At 37.7% G+C, this 19,572-nt stretch overlaps 1 protein-coding gene across 7 annotated transcripts in view; it reads left to right on the top strand.

Moving 5' to 3' along the window:
* The first annotated feature begins 1,605 nt into the window (after nt 1-1,605).
* Nucleotides 1,606-19,572, top strand: part of ETV1 (ETS variant transcription factor 1) — a 67,749-nt gene continuing 49,782 nt past the window's right edge. Inside the window, exons 1-5 of one of the 7 annotated variants that reach the window (XM_013183474.3) lie at nt 1,606-1,788; nt 2,313-2,446; nt 3,236-3,323; nt 5,068-5,115; nt 15,122-15,175. In XM_013183474.3, coding sequence (XP_013038928.1) covers nt 2,402-2,446; nt 3,236-3,323; nt 5,068-5,115; nt 15,122-15,175 — 235 coding nt within the window. In that variant the 5' untranslated portion in view covers nt 1,606-1,788; nt 2,313-2,401. Of the gene's footprint in view, nt 1,789-2,146; nt 2,182-2,291; nt 2,447-3,235; nt 3,324-5,067; nt 5,116-5,248; nt 5,639-15,121; nt 15,176-19,572 lie in introns of those variants that run through there. The other 6 variants (XM_013183472.3, XM_013183473.3, XM_048068374.2 and 3 more) reach the window with 6 other exon arrangements.

Genomic DNA, 19,572 nt, shown 5'->3' with positions numbered 1-19,572 from the left:
AGTCTTGACATGGGTATAACTAAGTGAATGATGGAATCATTATCCAGGAAACTGCTTTCATACCTGTAGATTTTTATTTCTCTATTACATACCACAGAAGCAGTGTACAGGAACAGCAACTTAGAGATTTGGCCAAGAACACAATAAAATTATTATCTGTTTATACAAGGTTTAGAATATAGTCGAGTACCCTCCTGTAATTCCAGGAGTGCTGGCAAGTGTGGGGAGATGGCAGCAGCAAGAACACAGAAAGCTAGCAGCGGGTGGTGGAGATTTTCCCTGAAAATGCAGTACAGGAAGGAGGATATGGTGGCAACATGGGGCTTCGCTCTTCGTTGGCTGGACAGGACCAGTAGCAAGTGAGTATGAATAGTGAGATCAGAACAGAGCAGAAAGGGGAAAAAGTTGAGGGGAAAGTAATATACTTCAGAATATAGAGGAACAACTGTCATTTTCAATACGAATTAATCTAGAAGAAGTAAACTAAATTTTGTTAATACCACTGTGGGCAATTTGCACAAAAGGAGATTTCTTTTATTGCCTTTACACACTTAGCTGTAAAGAAAACCCTCGGAAATGGCTGAGGGCAAAGTTGGACCTGGTCACTTGGGGATCTGCCTGTTGGTTGTGAAACTGCATCAGATCCTAAAAATCTGAAACTTTGTATCTCACAGCAAGCCGGTGTCAGGAGTCCTGACTATGCCCCCCGATTGCTGCAATACCTGCAATTCTGTGCTCAAAGCCAGGACAGCTAGGGCTGCTGTATGAAACCACACAACCTGCTTTGTTGAATTTTGGCAGTTCAGAAAATGCAAGTGTATTCAGACACAGCCTTCCAACAGCCACTCTATGCAGAGAAAGAAACTCACTTTGAGAAGCCATCAGAAATCCTGAGCTTATCCCATCCTGGCACTACGGCACCAAAAAACACAAACACTCGCTCTGGTGCCTCGATGCAGCCAAATTCTGTCCACAAAACCTAGAAATTGTGTCATCCTAGGAGAAGTAACATTTGCTTTCCATGATTCAGCTAAAATATAGTAATAACGATAACAACAAGAACAATAATAATAATAACTTAATAATAATAATAATAATTAATAATATAAACAACAACAACAACAATAATAAACAACCCTGGGGTGCCACGGGGTCATGACAGAGCGGTGCAAAGCCTCCGAAGTGGAGTGAACCTTTTGCTGTGTTCACCCCGTCCTCACCTCTGGGCTCCGCGAAGTTTGGTGGGACTGCTGTGCCATCAGAAAAAGCGGGGCAGCGTGTGGCGGGGGTGTGTTTTCTTGCTTTTCTGAAGCCAGGGAGACTAAACTTTATTTTATTTTATTTTTTGGAGGGGTGGGGGGCGAGATGGGGGGTTAGACGGGGGCTTGCCTTGCCACCTGGGGGCTGTGGGGGCCGTGGCGCGGCCGCAGCAGGATCCCGGGATCGGTGTGGTGGCACGGCGGCGCATCCGAGCCGTGATTTCCGAGCCCCCCGGCAGAGGAGCCTAGGGCAGGGCTGAGGTTCGCCCTCGGGGCCGGGGCCGGGGCCGGGGCCGGGCGGCGGGCGGCGATCCGGCGATCCGGCGGGGGGCGCGGGGAGCCAATGGGCGGCGGGGATCCGCCGGCGCGGCTCGGGGGCCCCTGGAGGAGGAGGAGAGGAAAAACCACGGGATTGAGCTCTGTCAGTGGCGCTCGCCGCTTCCGAGGGGGAAGTGCCGGGGGATAATTAATGTTTTTATTAAATTTGGAGGGAATTTTTTCGCAGCCGACCGCCGCGCGTGGCCTTCAGGTGGGTCTTCCCCGCAACTTTGCCCGGCGCCTCTGAGGATCGCGCGGTGCTGGAGGGTGGCGAGAAAGCGATCGTGGGGGAGAAGGTGGCCGGGGGTGCGTGTGGGGGTGTGTGTGTGTGCGTGGGTGCGCGTGCGGGTGCGTGGGGGTGCGTGTGTGGGGCTGTGCGTGGCGGCGGCCGGCGGGCGCTGCCGTGAGGTGCGCGGCGCCGATCGCCATTTCGAGCCGAGCCCACGTTTGCGAGCCGGGGCTGCCACTCGCACGGCTCGCCCGGGGCTCCGGGGGGAGCGTGAGCAGCCCCTGCCTCTCGCCTGCCTTTCCGCTCCTGCCTCCCGGGGCTTTCGCGCCCTGTTTTCCTGGCAGAAGCGCGGAACCCAGGTGAAGGCAGGAAAGGGTGGGTTGTTTTTATGAATGGGACTCTTTGAGGTTAATTAGCTATGCAAATTCGAGCAGTTCATTCATGTTTTTTTTTTTTTTTTTTTTTTTTTTTTTTTAACCTAAAAGCCATCTTGTATTCCCCTCTAGGCTGACTGGAGGCCAGATCCCGAGGAAATCTCCAGATCCAATGCCCAGTAAATAAAACACTAGGCTAAGACTTGTGGAAGAGCCGCAGGATGGATGGATTTTATGACCAGCAAGTGCCTTACATGGTCACCAATGTGAGTGATCACTTCAAAGTTGGTGTTTATAAACTTGACTCCGACTTATTTCTGTGGGGGAGTTTTGCAGACAGAGTATCTGCTTTGTTACCGCTGTAGGGGCGACTCTTCATCTGGGAGCTTTGCCTGCAAGATGGGCTTATCTTCTTAGTTATTTCAATAAAGCATCGTGTTCTTTTAAAGACAGTTCTGGGATGATTAAAAAATCATGCACACGCTTAGAGGATCAGAAAGGCAAGAGCAGCAGCTGCATTCAAAGTTTCTGGCTGCATTTGCCTGCAACACTCAGAAGAATGAAGTTGAGGCAAACCTTAACGTTTTTTTTCCTTTGCTTTCAGGACTTTGAAAACAATTTTATAAGTAACGCAGGAGGGAAACAAGGCGGTCTATTAGAATCTTATATTTGGGTTCTCCTGCATAGCATATGCAGAGAGGATCTATGTGCTATTGTGTAGGTTTGTGTACTTTAGATGCTAAAAATACATGGTTGATATTGTGTTGCTACTTGAACACATTACACATGTATCTGCACAAATGGATGTCTACATGGATAGCTAGAAATGCGTTGCATTTAGACACAGGAATCTTTTGGAAGATGTTACGTACTCAGCAATATCTTTTGCTAGAAGCTGGAGGCTGTAAGACGATCATTTCCCTGTTTGAAAACGTAAAGAATTCATGCTGGCTTTGAGTATTCTTAATTAAATGAAAAAAAAAAAAAAAGAGAAACAACAACAACAAAAAAAAAACCCTCAGATTTCTAAAGTAACTGATCTTTCCTGTTTATAGAATCCGCGTGGGAGAAACTGTAATGAGAGACCGACAAATGTCAGGAAAAGAAAATTCATTAACAGAGACCTGGCTCATGATTCAGAAGGTGAGGGCTTGTTCTACTCTCCCCCCCTCCCCCTTACTTACTAATGCAGAGAAGCTTTCTGAGAGCTGCTTTTTTATTTATTTTTGAGATATATTTATCTAGATCAATCTGAATAAACAAGACAAGAAAATTGCTTTTACTGTTGCAAAACAAACTAGTAAAGGCAAAAACTGATAAAGTTGGTATTCTTTCCTTGGCTTACCCAGTTGCATTTAGGTATCACTGCACATGTGGCACATGGATGTCATGCACTGAGGCCAAGCCTTTGCAGCATCTGACACAAGTCACAGAGAGAATTCACCTGGTTTTTTCACCTTTAGGCCTCATGAGATTCAGGGCTTTCCACATTCCTCCAGGCTTTTAACATCCTTTTCACTGTGTGTGTTCACTGGTGGTTGCAGGAGTGGGAATGCTGGTGTGGAGACCACTAGAGCTAGTAGTCAAACTCCTGTTGTCTGGCAGCCGGTTTCTGTTACTGTTCCAGTGCCAGCGTAACACTGATAGGGTTAAAAGCCCTGGGAAATTTAGTTAAGGAAGCCTATAACGGAAGATGTTTTGGAGAGCCAAAGGTTTGTGACTTAGTCCCATCAGTAGCTGCTTGCATAACTGGGGTTTGAGATCTGTAGTCTAGTTAACATTTCTCTAGGTTAAAAGGTCAGTCAGTAATTCTGAAAAACATACAGGAGCGTATATAGGGGCCTAAATCTTACCCCTACATCCATCTTATCAGGATGAGGACACCCTCATGATATGCTTTTAAAACCTCTAATTATTTGCATATTGGAAAAGTTTATTCTAGGGCAAATGCAAAAGAAAACAACTTTCTGATTGTCAGTGAAATGATTTCCCAACACGAACATGAGGTATCAGTCCACAAAATAAATGAATAGCTTCTGTCATTTAAGTGTATGTAAATAGCTATCTGTCAGCATTCATAAAAGAGGAAGTCACTCTCAAAATACAGTAAATTAAAAATAAACCATTTGTCAGTTCAAATATCCTACTTAGTTGTCCATAAACAGTTTTCGTAACTTGAGTTTCTGAGCTTTGCAAATAATCTGAATGCTGCTCTGATTTGCACCCATTATAACCAACTGATTTCAGTGAACTGCAAAAAGGTTATGCTGCTGCAAAACTCAGTCCATGGAGAAAGTGGTTTCACTTTAAAGAAGTACAGTATAGAGGAAACAGTGGTGATTCTCCTGTCATACATGGTAAAACATCAGGGGAAGTACAAAAGGTTTTCGATTTCTGTTTGCTGTTGCAGCACCTCAGGTTGTTGCTTCAAAATTTTTATATGATCAGTACGACCCTGCTAATAAAAATATTCAGTCTGCTTAGGTACGGCTTGTGTTAAATTCCAAGAGAGACAGATATACAGACAGATATTGCAGGAGGAGGCCTGGGTTGTGTAGGGAGAAATAGTTCACCTGTATTAGAAATACTAGCAGTTTTAACTTCTCTCTGTGTTGCTGAATAAGCCTGTTATTTTGTAGAACTTGATTAATATTCTGGTTATTATTTCAAGAGCCAATAAAATAATACATTAAGTACTTGTTATACAGGTGTAGAAAAATCATTAACTGCAACCAGAAAATATCTAATTTGTCTATATGTTTGATTGCCAAAATATAATTCACATATGCTTTTCTTCAGGGGGAAAAAATGTATTTTTGAGTATATTTTAATCTTATGACGAGATTAAAGGTGTGAATCTTTTATCCCTGTCTTCATCTTTTTGCAGAACTCTTTCAAGATCTGAGCCAATTACAGGAGACATGGCTTGCAGAAGGTAAGGGAAAAAACTGCTTGTAAAAAGAGGAAAAACAACTCTGGAGGGAAAGAAAAAAAAAAAAGTCCTGAACTTGCTGTCTTAATGTTCAGCCCAATTAATTGAGCTCTAAAAGAGCCACCTCATGTGTCATGCATACATTAGAGCCTCTGATGAGTTTGTCTTTGGGGACTCTGGGGCTGCTCTACCCAGTGTCATCACAAATTACCAGGAGAAATTGCTTCCAGCTCACAATCACATCTGCTTTTGGCAAGAACTAATGCACCCAGACTTCAAGTTCTAAGCCTCTGTTCAGATTTTAATTGCAATTGATCAGGTTTATATTATTGTACCTCGAGAGACTACATACAGCCAGAACTGGGCTTGCTGTTTCCCTTAGAGCAGCACATATAATTATTTGGTGTTCTGGTGGAGTACTTTTCTGATGGCAGAAATTAGTTTCTCTGGGTTCATCGGGACGGGATGCTTCAAGATTTAAGTGCAAGTGTCTTCTTTCCACCTTGTTCACAACACAGAACATTAGGTGTGTATGGAATACTTTAAAAGTACTATTTCTTTATTTTATTTTTTTTAATGAAACCTTTAAATATTTTGCATGTTATTTTTTTTCTTCCTATTTGTAGTTGTGAGATTGTGTATTGGATGATTAGAGAACTGACATCGGTCTTTTTTACACCTGTTTGTGCTTTTAAGTATTTTGAATAATCTTTCAGAGCGCATTCTGCTGAAGAGAGGATTAAAAACAATAATTTAGAAATCTGAATTTGGAGTAGCTATTGAGAGATTCATTTACCAATAACAAAAAGATGAGCTGCTGCTGTAAGAGAACTTTAACAAAATGCAGAGGAGCTTTCTGCTTGTTGAAGTGTTTTTGTTCTCTTCAGCAATGCTTTCTGATATTTTTTTTTCCCTTGATATGTACAGTGCTGTTTATTTCAAGCACAAAGATTTTTATGCATTGTCTGTTCTTAATATTGCTGGTTTAAATTTTAATGTAAACTTATGAAATAAATCTGATTTTGATGCAAGCTAACATAATTTTTCCAAATTTATCCTGATTTAAATGAATGTGGATATTCACATATGTTTATTTTTTATTACGGACTGGACTATGCACAGTTGTTTATAGAATAGATATTCAGCTTCTGTGGGAAGGGAGAGATGTTGGGGTGAGCTTCTTGCTGCTGGTTTTCATAGAAAGAAGGAAATATTGCTGGTGACTACTTGGCTACATACTGTTTTTTTTTAACAGCTTTATATGTAGTTAGTCAAGTTCTTAACCTACAAATAAGTTTATTCTGCTGACATTCTTATTCTGCTAGCAATATTTTTAGCATGTAGTTATTTTGTGTGTAATCAAAAAGTCCTTTTTAAATTCACGGAACTGAGGTTGTATTTTTAGGAATTAATATGATTCTTTCCTAGTCATTGGAAAGAGGATGTCCTGCAACAAGATAGTTTTTGTTTGTTTGTTTGTTTAGTTTTTTTTTGTAGTATAATGATCAGATAGAACTGTAACAGTCTCTCTGTGGTAATTTTACTAAGGATCTCCTTATTTTGCATCAGCTCATTCATTTTAACTATCCAGAAGTATGTTAAAATGCTATTCAAAAGATACTATTTTTTGATGGAGAGGAGAACTTTTACTTTGATTTTTCACTGGCATGGATGTTTTTGTTTCTGAAAATGATTTGATATCTTTGATCATAAGTCAGAAAAATGCAGGAAGATTCATAATGCATGTGCAGATAATAATGTAAGTTTGCAAAATAATACGGAATTTAAAACTGATATAATCATTTCTATAGGTACATAAATTACTGTAATGGCAAATGGGAAAATGATTATTTTAGACTAGAATGAATTGTTTCAAAGCTTTTTTTTGCCTTTAGTTGTGCCTACTTCACTTAATAAATTTAGACAGGATTTGAGAGAGAAAGGTGTCTAGTCGTATGTCAGGTAGGTGGAAAAACCTTTGTAAATGCAGATAGCATCATCTGGTAAGTATTCAAAAATAATTTAAAAAAATAGGAAAAAGTTGTGTTTTCATAGAGCAGCATTAAGCTGCTATATGTTATAATAATGTTTTTGACAACATACTAAAACACAATGTTACAGATTTTTCAGTATTCTAGAAATACTTCAAGAAATCTATATGTTTAAGGCCACGCCATGTTTGTAGCTATTCCATAAAATACAAACTTTGCACAGCTTTTCTAAAGGCTAAGCTAAAACTAAAAGAGTCGAGATGAGAAAATCAAATATTGTTTTATTAACTTGAGCACAAAATTTTATTAAAACAACCAAAAAACAAAAACACAAAGCCCAACCAACTACTTTTGGTAGTCTTTATAACATGCTAGTGTTTGAAGATATTGTGGTTCTGCTCAAATGTCTACATGGATGAGCTTAGCCAGGAAACAGATTTTGAAATCAGACTTGTTTACCCATTGCTAGATGTGTCCATTTATGTTCTTCTGGACCTTCATAGGCTAGAAGTCTGCCAATTTGGCAGCATCAGTAATGTTTACATATTTCTTTTCATAATGCTCTGGAGCCAGGGAAATGACCATGAAATTTTAAAACATCTTGACCCTTTTTAAGAAAAGCAGTGGCAGCTGACCAGGTTTCTCCCACGAGTTCAGATCCCCAGTGGGGAGTAACCAGGTCAAAAATCTACTTATTAGTTAGGAGAAGAAAGTGAGTTGCATTTTATTACATGCAAAGAATGCTTGCTGATTTTTTTGTTTTGCTCATTTGATTTTTCCTGAAGCTATCCATACTACATCACATATTTTAGCCTGGAGATCATTTACACTTAATGTCACCTGTGAAAAGTTGGTGGCAAACAAGAAAACACAAAAGAAATGTGTTCTTTTCCTACTGAAAATGGTGAAGGTTCAAACGTATAAAAGAATTAATCAAAAATGTAAACAATTTAGTAATCTCTTAAATATTTTATTACTCCATAATTAACAAGCTATATGCTACTTGCAGAAAACTTACAAATGTGTTCTGCTAGCTGCACAGTAGATTTTTATGGAAATGACTTTTGCTTTTTACTCTGTGTAGTATTAAATGTACAAGAAAGAATTAAATTATTTTGATGTAAAACTTGTTTTAAATAAGTTTAACTCTTGTCACTTGTTATGCAGGACAGAATATAGATTATAACTGTTTCCTGAGGCCAGAAATTGAAAGTGGGAAGCCTTTAATAATTGCTTCATCCTTCAAACTTGAAAGGAAATAGTTAAAATTACTTATTGCTATCCAAGGCAAATATTATTCAGATATTATCTTTAGTTTTATATTTAAATAACTTGATGGCAACATTTTGTCATGATAAAATTATAAAATGACTTTATTGATTCCGTATATTTGGAATTAGATTGGTTTTGGCAGATAACGATTGTTCAGTGACTTGAAAAAATTGGTTCAAATATTAATCTAACGTTATCTCATCATGGTAGCTGTTACTTTTTATTCCGTAACAAAAAGAAGAGAGAAAACAAATTCTTAGTGAGCGAGAGCCTCCCTTGCGTGGTGAAAGTGTTTGAGTTTGGGAGAATAATAGATTAACCAAGAAACAGATTTTTTATTAAAAATTACTCTTTCAGATACAAATTCCTCTTACACTCTGTTAAAGATATGTAAAAAGCATCCCAAGCGAAGACAAATAGTTAATTTGTGGACTGGATCTGCTTCTTAGAGAGGTAGATAATCTGCTCTACAGCTGGTAATAAACCGAAAAAATAAAATATTATGTTCTTTGGGTGACTTGAAAAAATACAAAAGACTTAAATGAACAGTAAGATGTTTGAAATAATAGCTACAGGTAATGGGTTCATGCCTCTACCATAGCTTAGCTAGATTAAGTGGATGGCTACTACCAGCTACCAGGATCTAAAAAACAGTCTTTGATAACTGAAAATAACTTTAAATATAATTAATATAAATAATTAATACCCACATTTTAGGTGAACTTTAGGAGATAAGTTTCTGCCGTCTAGTCTTCTGTGGTAAAGGATGCACCAGTGTTGTGGTGATGCCTAGTCTAGTGTTGACTTCCAGTTTATTCCTTAAATGAGGAGGATGAGGAGGTATGAAAAAGAACTAGAAACTAGTCATAAAGGAGCATTTTCAATAAAAGACGTCTTCAAATACATCTCTAGTTAAAGTGGTTTCATTTAAATCAGTGAAGATGTGTAGCAGCTTACTGTGACTAACTAGTTTTCTCCTGCCAAAAAGTTGTAAAATTGAGCCAGTGTAAGGCAAATGCTATGTAGCCATATTCAGCAACTATCCATGTTTTCCTAGGAGCAAAAATAGTTGAGAAAGGATGCCTTAATACCTTCATAGCCGAGCTCTGGGCATACTGTAAAAAGCAGTGAAAAGATTTTCATTTTGGCTTTTGTAATACAAAGAATAGCTGCTTTTTTTTTTTTTTTTTTTTTTTTTTGGATTCTAGTAGTCTGACAGATTCGGCTTTCAAATACTCATAACTCTTGATCTTAAGTATTTGTGCAGAAAAAAAAATGGAGAAAAGTTAGATTAGGCAAAATGGGAAGGGTGTGTGTGTGTTTTCTTTTAAAAAGAAATCCAAAACAAATAAAACCACCAGAAATCTACAAGTTTGAAAGTTTGTATGATAATAAACTTTTTAATGTTTTCCTTGTTTGCTGGAAAAGTAAATTCCTTTTATTCAAAATAATAATTTTCAAAGGCATAGTGGGGTTTGCGAACTATGAGGGATGTAGCAAAATGTTAAATGCAAGTGTTCCCTCTAAGCTAATTTTTTTCTCATTTTTAGTATAGCACCAAATGAAGAGCAGATTCTGCAAACCCATCTTCATATTCCTAGGGATTATTCACATAAGGAAGAATTTTGAGATCTGGAGCTAGTTTTGAACTGCATTTAAGTTTATTAGTCAGAGCATCTCACTTATGTAAAAAGGGCTTGGTGTTGTTTTGACAGCAAATCCAGTGCTTATGGGAAATAATTTTTTTTAACCATCTTGAAATTTGTCACTGTGTTGCCTTCTGAATGCTCCTTTGTTAGAAACAGTTGTTCCTCTGGAGACAAAAAAAAAAAAAGCCAAAAAAAAAAAAAGGGAGAAAAAAAAAAGCAACTCCCTACCCCCCCTCTCCAGCTTTCAGGAATACTTAAAATGTATACAATCTTTCAGATATTCAGCACTGACAATGAATCAAAGAAAACTCAATAGACTCATTACTTCTGAGGCCTGAAGTCTTATTTTAGCTCCAGCCAAAACAGTACTGGCCATGTATAATTTCCTGTCAATTTCAATTTCTTTTGGCACTTTGAATAAATCACTGATATTTTAAAACAAATGTCTCTTGGCTCTAAAAGTGTAGCTTGAGGTCAGAGAACACAGCACCAGAGGAAGTGTCATGATACCCAAAATAAAGTTTTAAGTGAAGCAAGGAGGTTTGCAGCTCCTTGTTTTTCTGGAAAGTTGCTGGTTTTTAACAGGAACACCTTTCCCTGGAGTGTAGTTTTGCTTTTGGAAGCAGTTTGTAATTGGGAGAAGGAAGAGTTAAATTTAAGCCCTTTATAGCTCGCTTAACTTTTCATTTATTAAATATGTTCCTCAGCAGGTCTGCACTACATCTTGAGACAAAGCAGTGAAATCAGTGTGTTTATGCCTAAAGTTCAAGTTTACTTTGCTGTAGCTTTCTGGAAGGGTGTGACATGAAAAGCTTGTGGTTGGGGCCACATGGTTCATGCTGGACTGTGTTTTTGTGAATGGAGGCAGAGCTCCAGTTCTGACTGCTTGTCTTGAGGAATTGCTTCGGAGATCAGCTGTCTCATTCACTGGCAGAAAGAATGACTCATACATCTTCTGCCTTGTTTGGCTCCAGGTCATTGTTACAGTGGATAGAGCTGGTTTTAATTAAATATTAACTCCTCTTGTCCTGGATGCTTGTTAATAGAGGCTTTTTATTTTTGTTTACTTGCAGGAAAAGCAAGCTAACCGGCTCTAGGTTAAAACTTTTTTTTTTCTTTTTCCGGATTGTTTTCCTTGTAAAATGTGCTGTCAGTTCAGCTTTTTAAAGGTTTTTAAAGCTCTGAAAACTACAAACAAGTATTACGTATTTTTGTGCTGTACATGTTTGCTTTTGGCAAACTGGTTTTAACTGAGTAGGTAGTGAAACTGTAAAATCTAAACTGATAATGTCCTCGAGATCATCATTAACATCTTTGTGCACTTCTCAAATCCTCTTGAGACGTTATAGCTATAATCAGAGGAAAAAGAAAACTTTTGGTAATAATCTAGACTGAGCTGGATAGTTTGTGCTGCAGATGTTGTCTACTTCAGGAGTCTGAGACTTGATGGCTATGAATGCAGAACGAACTGATGTAGCTGCTTCTGCTATTAGCAGTAAAAGCCACATGCTTAATATCCTTCAAAAGCTTTTATTAGCCTTTTGGTATATACTTCCCTTCTCAAACCCCTATAATTAAGTAGCTCAGGGAAATAGTCTCACTCAGTTAGATGATCATTTCAGGTATCTTTTTCAATTTTCCTCTGAAAGGCAAAGTAGAAAAAAACAAAAGTTTTGGTGATTTATGCATTGTGTCCTGTCTTGCGTATGTTAACAGAAGACCAATGAAGATTTTATGGCAGCCTTGCTGAATTGCAATATTTGTGAATAAAAGAAAAGAGGAAGTGAATGACATACCTATACAAATGTGCAGACAGTTGCAACACTGCAAGTTATGTTTTCCTTTCAGACATTCAGGTTAAAGTGTCTTTACCTGTCCTTTTAATTTGCTGCAAAGGCTGCCTGTAATTATCCAAACTCAGGGTATAAAAGCGCTCTTCCCTTTGAGTAATGGGATGATGTATCCAGACCGTTCGCCTTCTCACAGCAAGATGCTGTCGGAAGAAGTATATGTATTGGGTTGATGGTCGCTTGCATTTCTGCAATATAATCATGTGTAAGTTGCAATTCTGCTAGTTTAAACAAACAAACAAACAAAAAACAGATTAAATGAAGGAATAATTTACGTTCTCATCTCCAACAGTTAGTGGGTCCTTTTAATTTCTTTTTATAGGCTTGTGTGCTTATTTGTAAGGTACTGATGCTATTAAAAATAGATTCCAGTAGGAAATGTATGTTCCTGGGTTGAACACTTTGGATGTTATTCTTTGTTTTGTTTATATTTGGCAGGGTTTTAAACACTTCCTAGCTTGCTGTATTCCTTGTCCTACAGAGGCTTTTAAGGCTATGTCAGTATTGTATTTAAAATACATTTTGACAGCACAGTCTCCATCTGTTTCTACAGTTCTGATGCACCTTGATTTCTATTAAATATGTCTTCATAAATTTTTGGGATCCATGAATGAAGTGTATCTTTCTTGTTTACTCCAGACCACATCAGGGGTAATGCCAGTGTCTCTAAAGTAATAGACTGGTTTTGTGTGAAGATTCAACCAGCTGTATTTTATGTTTTCTTACTCTTTCACTGGGAAAAAAACTGACTTCATTTACTGAAATAGTAAGTACCAGATTTACTTGAAGTAAGTCACGTTAAACTGCTAAAGCCAGAATAAAGCACTGGTGAAGCAGTCCGACGCACAGAATATGCTCTAGAAACTTATATAAGATTGCTGTTCTAGTTCTATAATCACTAAACGTAGCCTTCTGATTTCAACAGGAGGGATTTTTTTGTTTTGTTTTCTTTAGCCTTTTTCAAATATCCCAGCTTCACCAATTAACATATATATATATATATGCTCATATGTGTATTAAAAAAAACATTAGAGTCATACTAACCTCCTTGCTGCATTCGAAAATGATAGCTGGCTTAAGAACAATGTGTGGGATGTGTCTTCTGTAAACAAGAAATTACTTGATAGAATTACTTTAAACTCTGAATGTTTAGAGTACAAACCTTTCAAAAACAATCAGGAATGTATAAAAACCATAGGAATTGGTTTTTAAGTAGAAAACCTTGTTTTCATGATTGGATTCTTCAGTGGCAGTCAAATAGTTGGCATTTTTGTTAGGAAAATGCATAACATTTGAATGTAGCGAATTACATCAAATGTCAGAAATTACAGAGTGTTAATATATGGGCTCATGTTGTATACCTGAGTTCATTTCTGGTAGGACTCCTGTGGTTTCTCTGGAGGAAAGAGAAATTTAAGGCATCAAAAATACTGGGAGTATTTGGTTTGGTAAAATGCATGTTTTACACAGATTCAAACTTTGAAGAGTTAACATCCTCAGAGACGCTGGCTTCTAAGAGTCTCTGTAATGTTTTTTGAAAAAAAAATAACAAAACAACAACAGCTATGTATTTTTTTTTCAGAGTAATATTAATTACCCTTCATGTATTTACCTTACTCTCACTTCCTTTAAAATCTGTGTTTGCAGAGTTCCCAAGGTCATTTGTTCTTTAGAGGTATTTGCTGCAATTAAGACACTAGGACTTTAAACATTTGTTTTAAAACCGAGAGCAAATAATTTTTTGGTATGATGAGCCTGATTCTGAGCTCTTTACTCAGGAACAAACCTTCCAGTTAAGTCATTAAAAATATTTCCTGAGTAAGGAGTGGAGATCTGGGCCACGAAGAGTACTGTAGTGCACATTCAAAATAATTGTGAGTAATTATAATTAAATCTATATTTTTAATTCATATATATTCTGCTAAAACTAGTGTCAATTGTACATATATGAGGGAGAAGATATGTGTCTTAAACTAGAAAGTGTTCTGAAGGGCATTAAAGTTATATTTTATCATTTACCGTATTTCATGTTTTGGTAGTCAGTGTTTCAATAAATGATTATATAACTAGTATTTACCTCTTGAATTTTGTTGGGTAACCGGATCATGGCAGATGCTTACTTTTAATTAAGATCATATGAATTATTTGCTTGTCTTTAGACAAGAACTGTGTAAATTAAAATATTTTCAAACAGATACTTTTATGAAGCTGTGCTGTGATGATTGTAGTTAGCATATGTTGAGCAAAAGATGACAAAGTTCAGATGTGGTAAGCTGAATCTCCCGTAGGATGTAGCCAGAACCAGTCGTGCTCTGAGGATGCCGCTTCTTAGAGTAATGTTCTGCCGGTATTCAAATGTACTCACCTGTAACATACGTTCAGTGGTTTTTCAGCTTAAATGGTTCAAATGAGTTTTCAAGACAGTACGGTTAATGTCCTAGGTACACAAAGAAAAGGAACTGTAGTACCACAGAAGCAAAATTGTGTTATCAGCAGACTGTGATTGTATTTTGTAGCTCACATTTCTGATGAAAGTTTCTTAAGAGTGAAGATGATCTTGCAGAAGTCGAATGGATGTTAATAATGATTCTTGTTTAAATAATTTTATTATTTTTTTTTAATTTTTTTTTTATGTCTGAAATGTTGTTAATGAACCAGCAATTCTGTGGTCTGGTAAAATAGTTGTTTTTGAGTATTTAAAATAATAACAAAAAGAACCCTACTGTGTTGGCTGACTGCCACGAAAAACTGGAATTGATTTTAAGTATGCCGAAGATGCGGTGGCTTGGGGTTAAAGATGCATAGGTGTTAAATGCTAAGATTTGTTGTTACTCAGACTTTCTGTGCAAATGTTTTGCAAATGAGCACTGCTGGTTTTCAGTGCTGGTATGGCAGGTGCAGACCCTGGTGCGAGCGGTGAGGCAGGGTGGGTGCCAGAGGCAGCCTTCAGGTCCTCCTACCCCTATCGCTCTGTGCCGGGGCAGCTCGGGGCTGGTGCTGCACCACACAGCTTCACCCCAGGGGTTGTCCAATAGCGACATGGTTCGCTTTGCCTGATTTTTATGCCCAACAATGAGAGAAATGAAAACCCTAGTTTTAAACTTGGCAGCGCTTCAAATTAAGCACAAGAGTCTTTATTTATGCTTTAATGGCTTCTTTTAATTCTTTCCTCGTTTTTTTTTTTTTGTTTTGTTTTGTTTTTGTTTGTTTGTTTGTTTGTTGTTTGTTTTTGTTTTCCTTTCTTCAGCTCAGGTACCTGACAATGACGAGCAGTTTGTGCCAGACTATCAGGCTGAAAGTTGTAAGTATAGTATGAATCATTGCTTTCTTAAAAATATGTACTTGTATATTTATATTTGGCTCTTTGTTATTTATTGTGTCATCTGTAATCATGTGATGGTGCCTTTTGCTGGGCAGTGACATCAGTGTAAGGAATAGATAAAGCAAGCGGTGATTTGATGTGCAGCCAAAAATGGCTCTTTGGCCTGAAGGTATAACCTTTAGCGGGGGCCAGCTACTGTCATTTCCAACCCCGGGGAAGCAAGGGAAAAGTCCTGCCTGGAGGCAGAGGGGCTTTCTCTGTCCCTGGGGTATGAGGAGGTGGATGTTGGCCCAAGTCAGGTGTTAGGGATGTAGGAGACAACTGTACCGGGCAGAAATTGGGCTGCTCAATAGGTTTTGTGTACCAATACATAAATAAACGTCTGCACATAATCAAGTACAGACACTGCTGGAGCATTTTTAAGTAATTCTAGCATGTGACATTTTGTTACTCAAAACACAGTTTTACTTTGAAGTAAAGCAAGAAAGCAGGAGTTGTATTAAGTTGGATGCTTTGTGTTGTTTGCTATTTTACTAACGTGTCTCCAGAGTTATTTTGTTAACCTGTGTCCCTCAAATCTTGCCCATACCTGCTAAACTGCTACTCATTCTGGTAAACAGAATACTGTACATGCTGGTATGTGGTTGTAGGTGGTTTCAAGGGCATTTTAAAGATATGGCATGAAAGATGCTGTGTGACCAAGTCACAGACTTCTTGCAGCTTCTTCACGCATCCTTCTTCCTCATGGCAAGTCTTCTCTCCATCATCAGGTCTTTTCTAAACAGTGTCTGCTGATTGCAGCAGAGTGCATGGTAGCTTTTCCGTTTTGCTAAATAACTTAAATAATTTATCCTATCAGAGTGAATTACTGCAGTTCACTAAACCAGATAGCTGTTAAAGACAGTCATGTACTGATATGTTGGGATTAAAATGTGAGAGATCAGAAAAAAATGCATTACAATAGTCTTTAACTCCTAAAAAACAAGTTCAGAGTTGTTGAGTTTTCATATAGGTATCGTAGAGGATTTTTCCAGTTATTTAGAAACAGTTTTAAGAATATTTGGAGCATATGTGACAACATTTCGTGGAGAAAAAGAAAAAAAAAAACATCTTCCCTGGAATGCTGATAGTATACCTAAACAGCAACAATTTAGTTTTTGTTTTTCTCTACAAGTTTCTGTACATATATCAACCAGCAAGCACGGTCACTTTTAGAGTTATCCTTTGTAACAGTTTTTTTTTTTTTTTTCACCTTCACCTTCACAGATTTTTTTTTTTTTTTAATATAATATGAAAGCTGAAACTGTTCTATACATTGAAAATTAAATACTTTATTCTACATATGGAGCTGTGTCCAAGCATACATCCTTTGTGTAAGAGTACAAAGTACAGTTAGGGTTTCTATTAACCCACAATTATTGTTACACAACAAGTCAATGATTCTTGGAAAATAATTTGTGAACTGTGAATGAAAAGCCCCATTGAAGCTTGTCACTGCTTTTGGTGATAAAGAAATTCTCCTAATATAGCTATTTCATTAATGCTGTTGTATTTCAAAGTTCCTTAGCCACAGCTTACACAGTATTATCAAAGGAACATTTATTTCTTCATTTCAGTTGCTTTCTTTATCTTAAGTAAAGGTCAGGAGAGCTTCCTGGAGAGTTACTCTGGCAAAGGTTACGGAGTTTCAGACATACACTTGTATATAATGTATGTAGCTGTGGGCTCTGTGAAACAGGAATGGAGACGAACATAACCAAAGCCATGGGGAAATTACTGTTGCAAAAGTGCCGCGGTTGTGACTGTTTTCTCTAGGATCCAAACCTGCCTTCAAACTGTATTATAATTACTTACTATATATAATCTGTAAGTCTGAACAGTGTTAACCCTGTTACTGGCAAGAATCTGACAGGAACACTTGGCTTGTCTTTCCCTTTTTCCTCCTTTCCTCCTTTCCTCCTTTCCTCCTTTCCTCCTTTCCTCCTTTCCTCCTTTCCTCCTTTCCCCTTTCCTCCTTTCCCCTTTCCTCCTTTCCCCTTTCCTTCTCTCTCTCTCTCTCTCTCTCTCTCTCTCTCTCTCTCTCTCTCTCTCTTTCTCTCTCTTTCTCTCTCTTTCTCTCTCTTTCTCTCTCTTTCTCTCTCTTTCTCTCTCTTTCTCTCTCTTTCTCTCTCTTTCTCTCTCTTTCTCTCTCTTTCTCTCTCTTTCTCTCTCTTTCTCTCTCTTTCTCTCTCTTTCTCTCTCTTTCTCTCTCTTTCTCTCTCTTCTCTCTCTCTCTTTCTCTCTCTTTCTCTCTCTTTCTCTCTCTTTCTCTCTCTTTCTCTCTCTTTCTCTCTCTTTCTCTCTCTTTCTCTCTCTCTCTCTCTCTCTCTTTCTCTCTCTCTCTCTCTCTTCTCTCTCTCTCTCTCTTTCTCTCTCTCTCTCTTTCTTTCTTTCTTTCTTTTTCTTTCTCTTTTCTCTTTTTCTCCTCTCTCTCTCTTTCTCCTTCTCTCTCTCTCTCTCTCTCTCTCTTTCTCTCTCGCTCTTTCCCTCTTTCTTTTGGGAGAGGATGGGTGAGTTTTCATTGCAAAAAGTGCACCTATGTAGGTTCAGTGACTAATACACTCATTTAGGCCCCAAATGGTGAAGGACGCAAGTATTAAACCAGTGAAGGTCACAGTCATTTTCTGGTCCAGAGGGAAGCAAACCATGCATTTTTGGTGCGCTTTATTTCTCCAGCCTCGTTTAAATTTTCTGAAAAAAAGCTCATTTATGGTGCCATGTACAGATAAAGGAGATGGGTTAATGTGATTTGCAGACTATGTAAAGAAAAGTAGGTGCTCCTCTGAAACAGCTACAGCCCAGGTATAATCTTAGTTATATTTTATTTCTAGCTTCATTCCTTGAAAAATGGGCTTTAAAACTGAGGTAGGTTTGTGGTCTTAAATTGAAACTTGCAACATTTGAAAGAAGTTGTAAGAAACAGCGTAACAGTGGCAGTTCTGGGAAACTCTGTTTAAAACCTTCTTGCGTAGTTAGAACCAGGGTAGTCAAATCCGGAAGCAAAGATGTGGAAGGCAGCAGAACAGGTGATGCTGCCAAGAACATGTGCTGTGTCCTGGCACTGAGCAGGATTAAATGCCCCTTAAAGTGCCATAGGTTTTTCATTTCTTTTCTGTAATAATGATTTTAACTAATGAAACTGCACTTGTATTAGTAACTAAGGGAAACATTTAGTTTAGATTAGATATACAGTCCACTTTATCCACTTAGGGATTTAACTTCAAAGCTAACTTGGGACCATGAATATTTCAATTATGAGTTCCTATTAAGCTTCAACCAGTTTTTAAAAAGCAAACATAATACATGTATTTATAGTTAGGTGTGGGCTCTAGGTACTATGAGTGAGATCAACAGTTAGCATAACTTCATGTCATATTATTGACATTGCTGGAATTATATATATTCCTACCAGTTAAGGATCTAGCTAGTAAAGCTTCCCCTTAATGCTTTAAACTTCATTTTGCCTCTTTAAAGTTGAATTTATTTTGTTATTCCAGTGTGCCTTTTGGGAAAAGGTCCTTCCTCCCAGAGAAATCTTAGACATGTCTACACTTCTAAACCTTTATTTTTTTTTCAGTGTCCAAAGCCCCATCTTGTCCATCTTGTATTACTTTTTTATTATACTTTTTTTTTTTAACCTTGAATACATACTACAAAGAACAGTTTTGTAGTTTAGCTCAGAGTGAGAAGAATGAAGAGTAGATAACAACCAGTCTGTTCTGCTGAAATTTGAAAAACAAATCACCATTTAGTTTCTCTTAACCTTCTGCTTTTTGCAGCAACTGAACTTTGTAAGTTCTGTGGGAGAAAAATGCATCACAAGATGTTTTCATCTTGCAATTATGCAGGAAAAATTATGGAAATTGCATATTAAATAGTGTAATTTTCTTACTCTTTCCTTTCATGTCTATTCTTGAAAGATATACAAATTCCACAAAAAAAGAGCAAGGAATCATTCTGTACTAAGCAGGATGGTTTTGCCCGTCTCTTGAATCTGTTTCTGTACTTCATGTAGCAACTGACCTGTTTGCTATGTTTTAAGCGACTTACAAATGTCTCTTCTTCCAGCAATTATGTGAAAAGTGGCATAAAGCAAAAACGCAAAGACTGTTTCTCCAAGAAAAACAGTTTTTTGATTTATGTTTTTTTTTAACCACTGTTCTGTATGGGACACTTTTTTCTGAATTCTTAGTTAAGCTGTTTTTCTGGCCTTATAAAGTCTCTATTTACATGTCAAGAAGGATAACCTGTGTTAACTTCCTCAGATAAAGTTTCCTATTGTTGCCAGTCCATTTTCATATACTGAGGAGGAGCCAGATCTTGAACTGGCTGTAATC

The sequence above is a fragment of the Anser cygnoides genome, chromosome 2 (assembly GCF_040182565.1).
Source record: "Anser cygnoides isolate HZ-2024a breed goose chromosome 2, Taihu_goose_T2T_genome, whole genome shotgun sequence".
Lineage (NCBI taxonomy): Eukaryota > Metazoa > Chordata > Aves > Anseriformes > Anatidae > Anser > Anser cygnoides.
The sequence above is the reverse complement of the archived record's forward strand: the minus strand, read 5'-3'. Positions and strand labels throughout refer to the sequence as shown.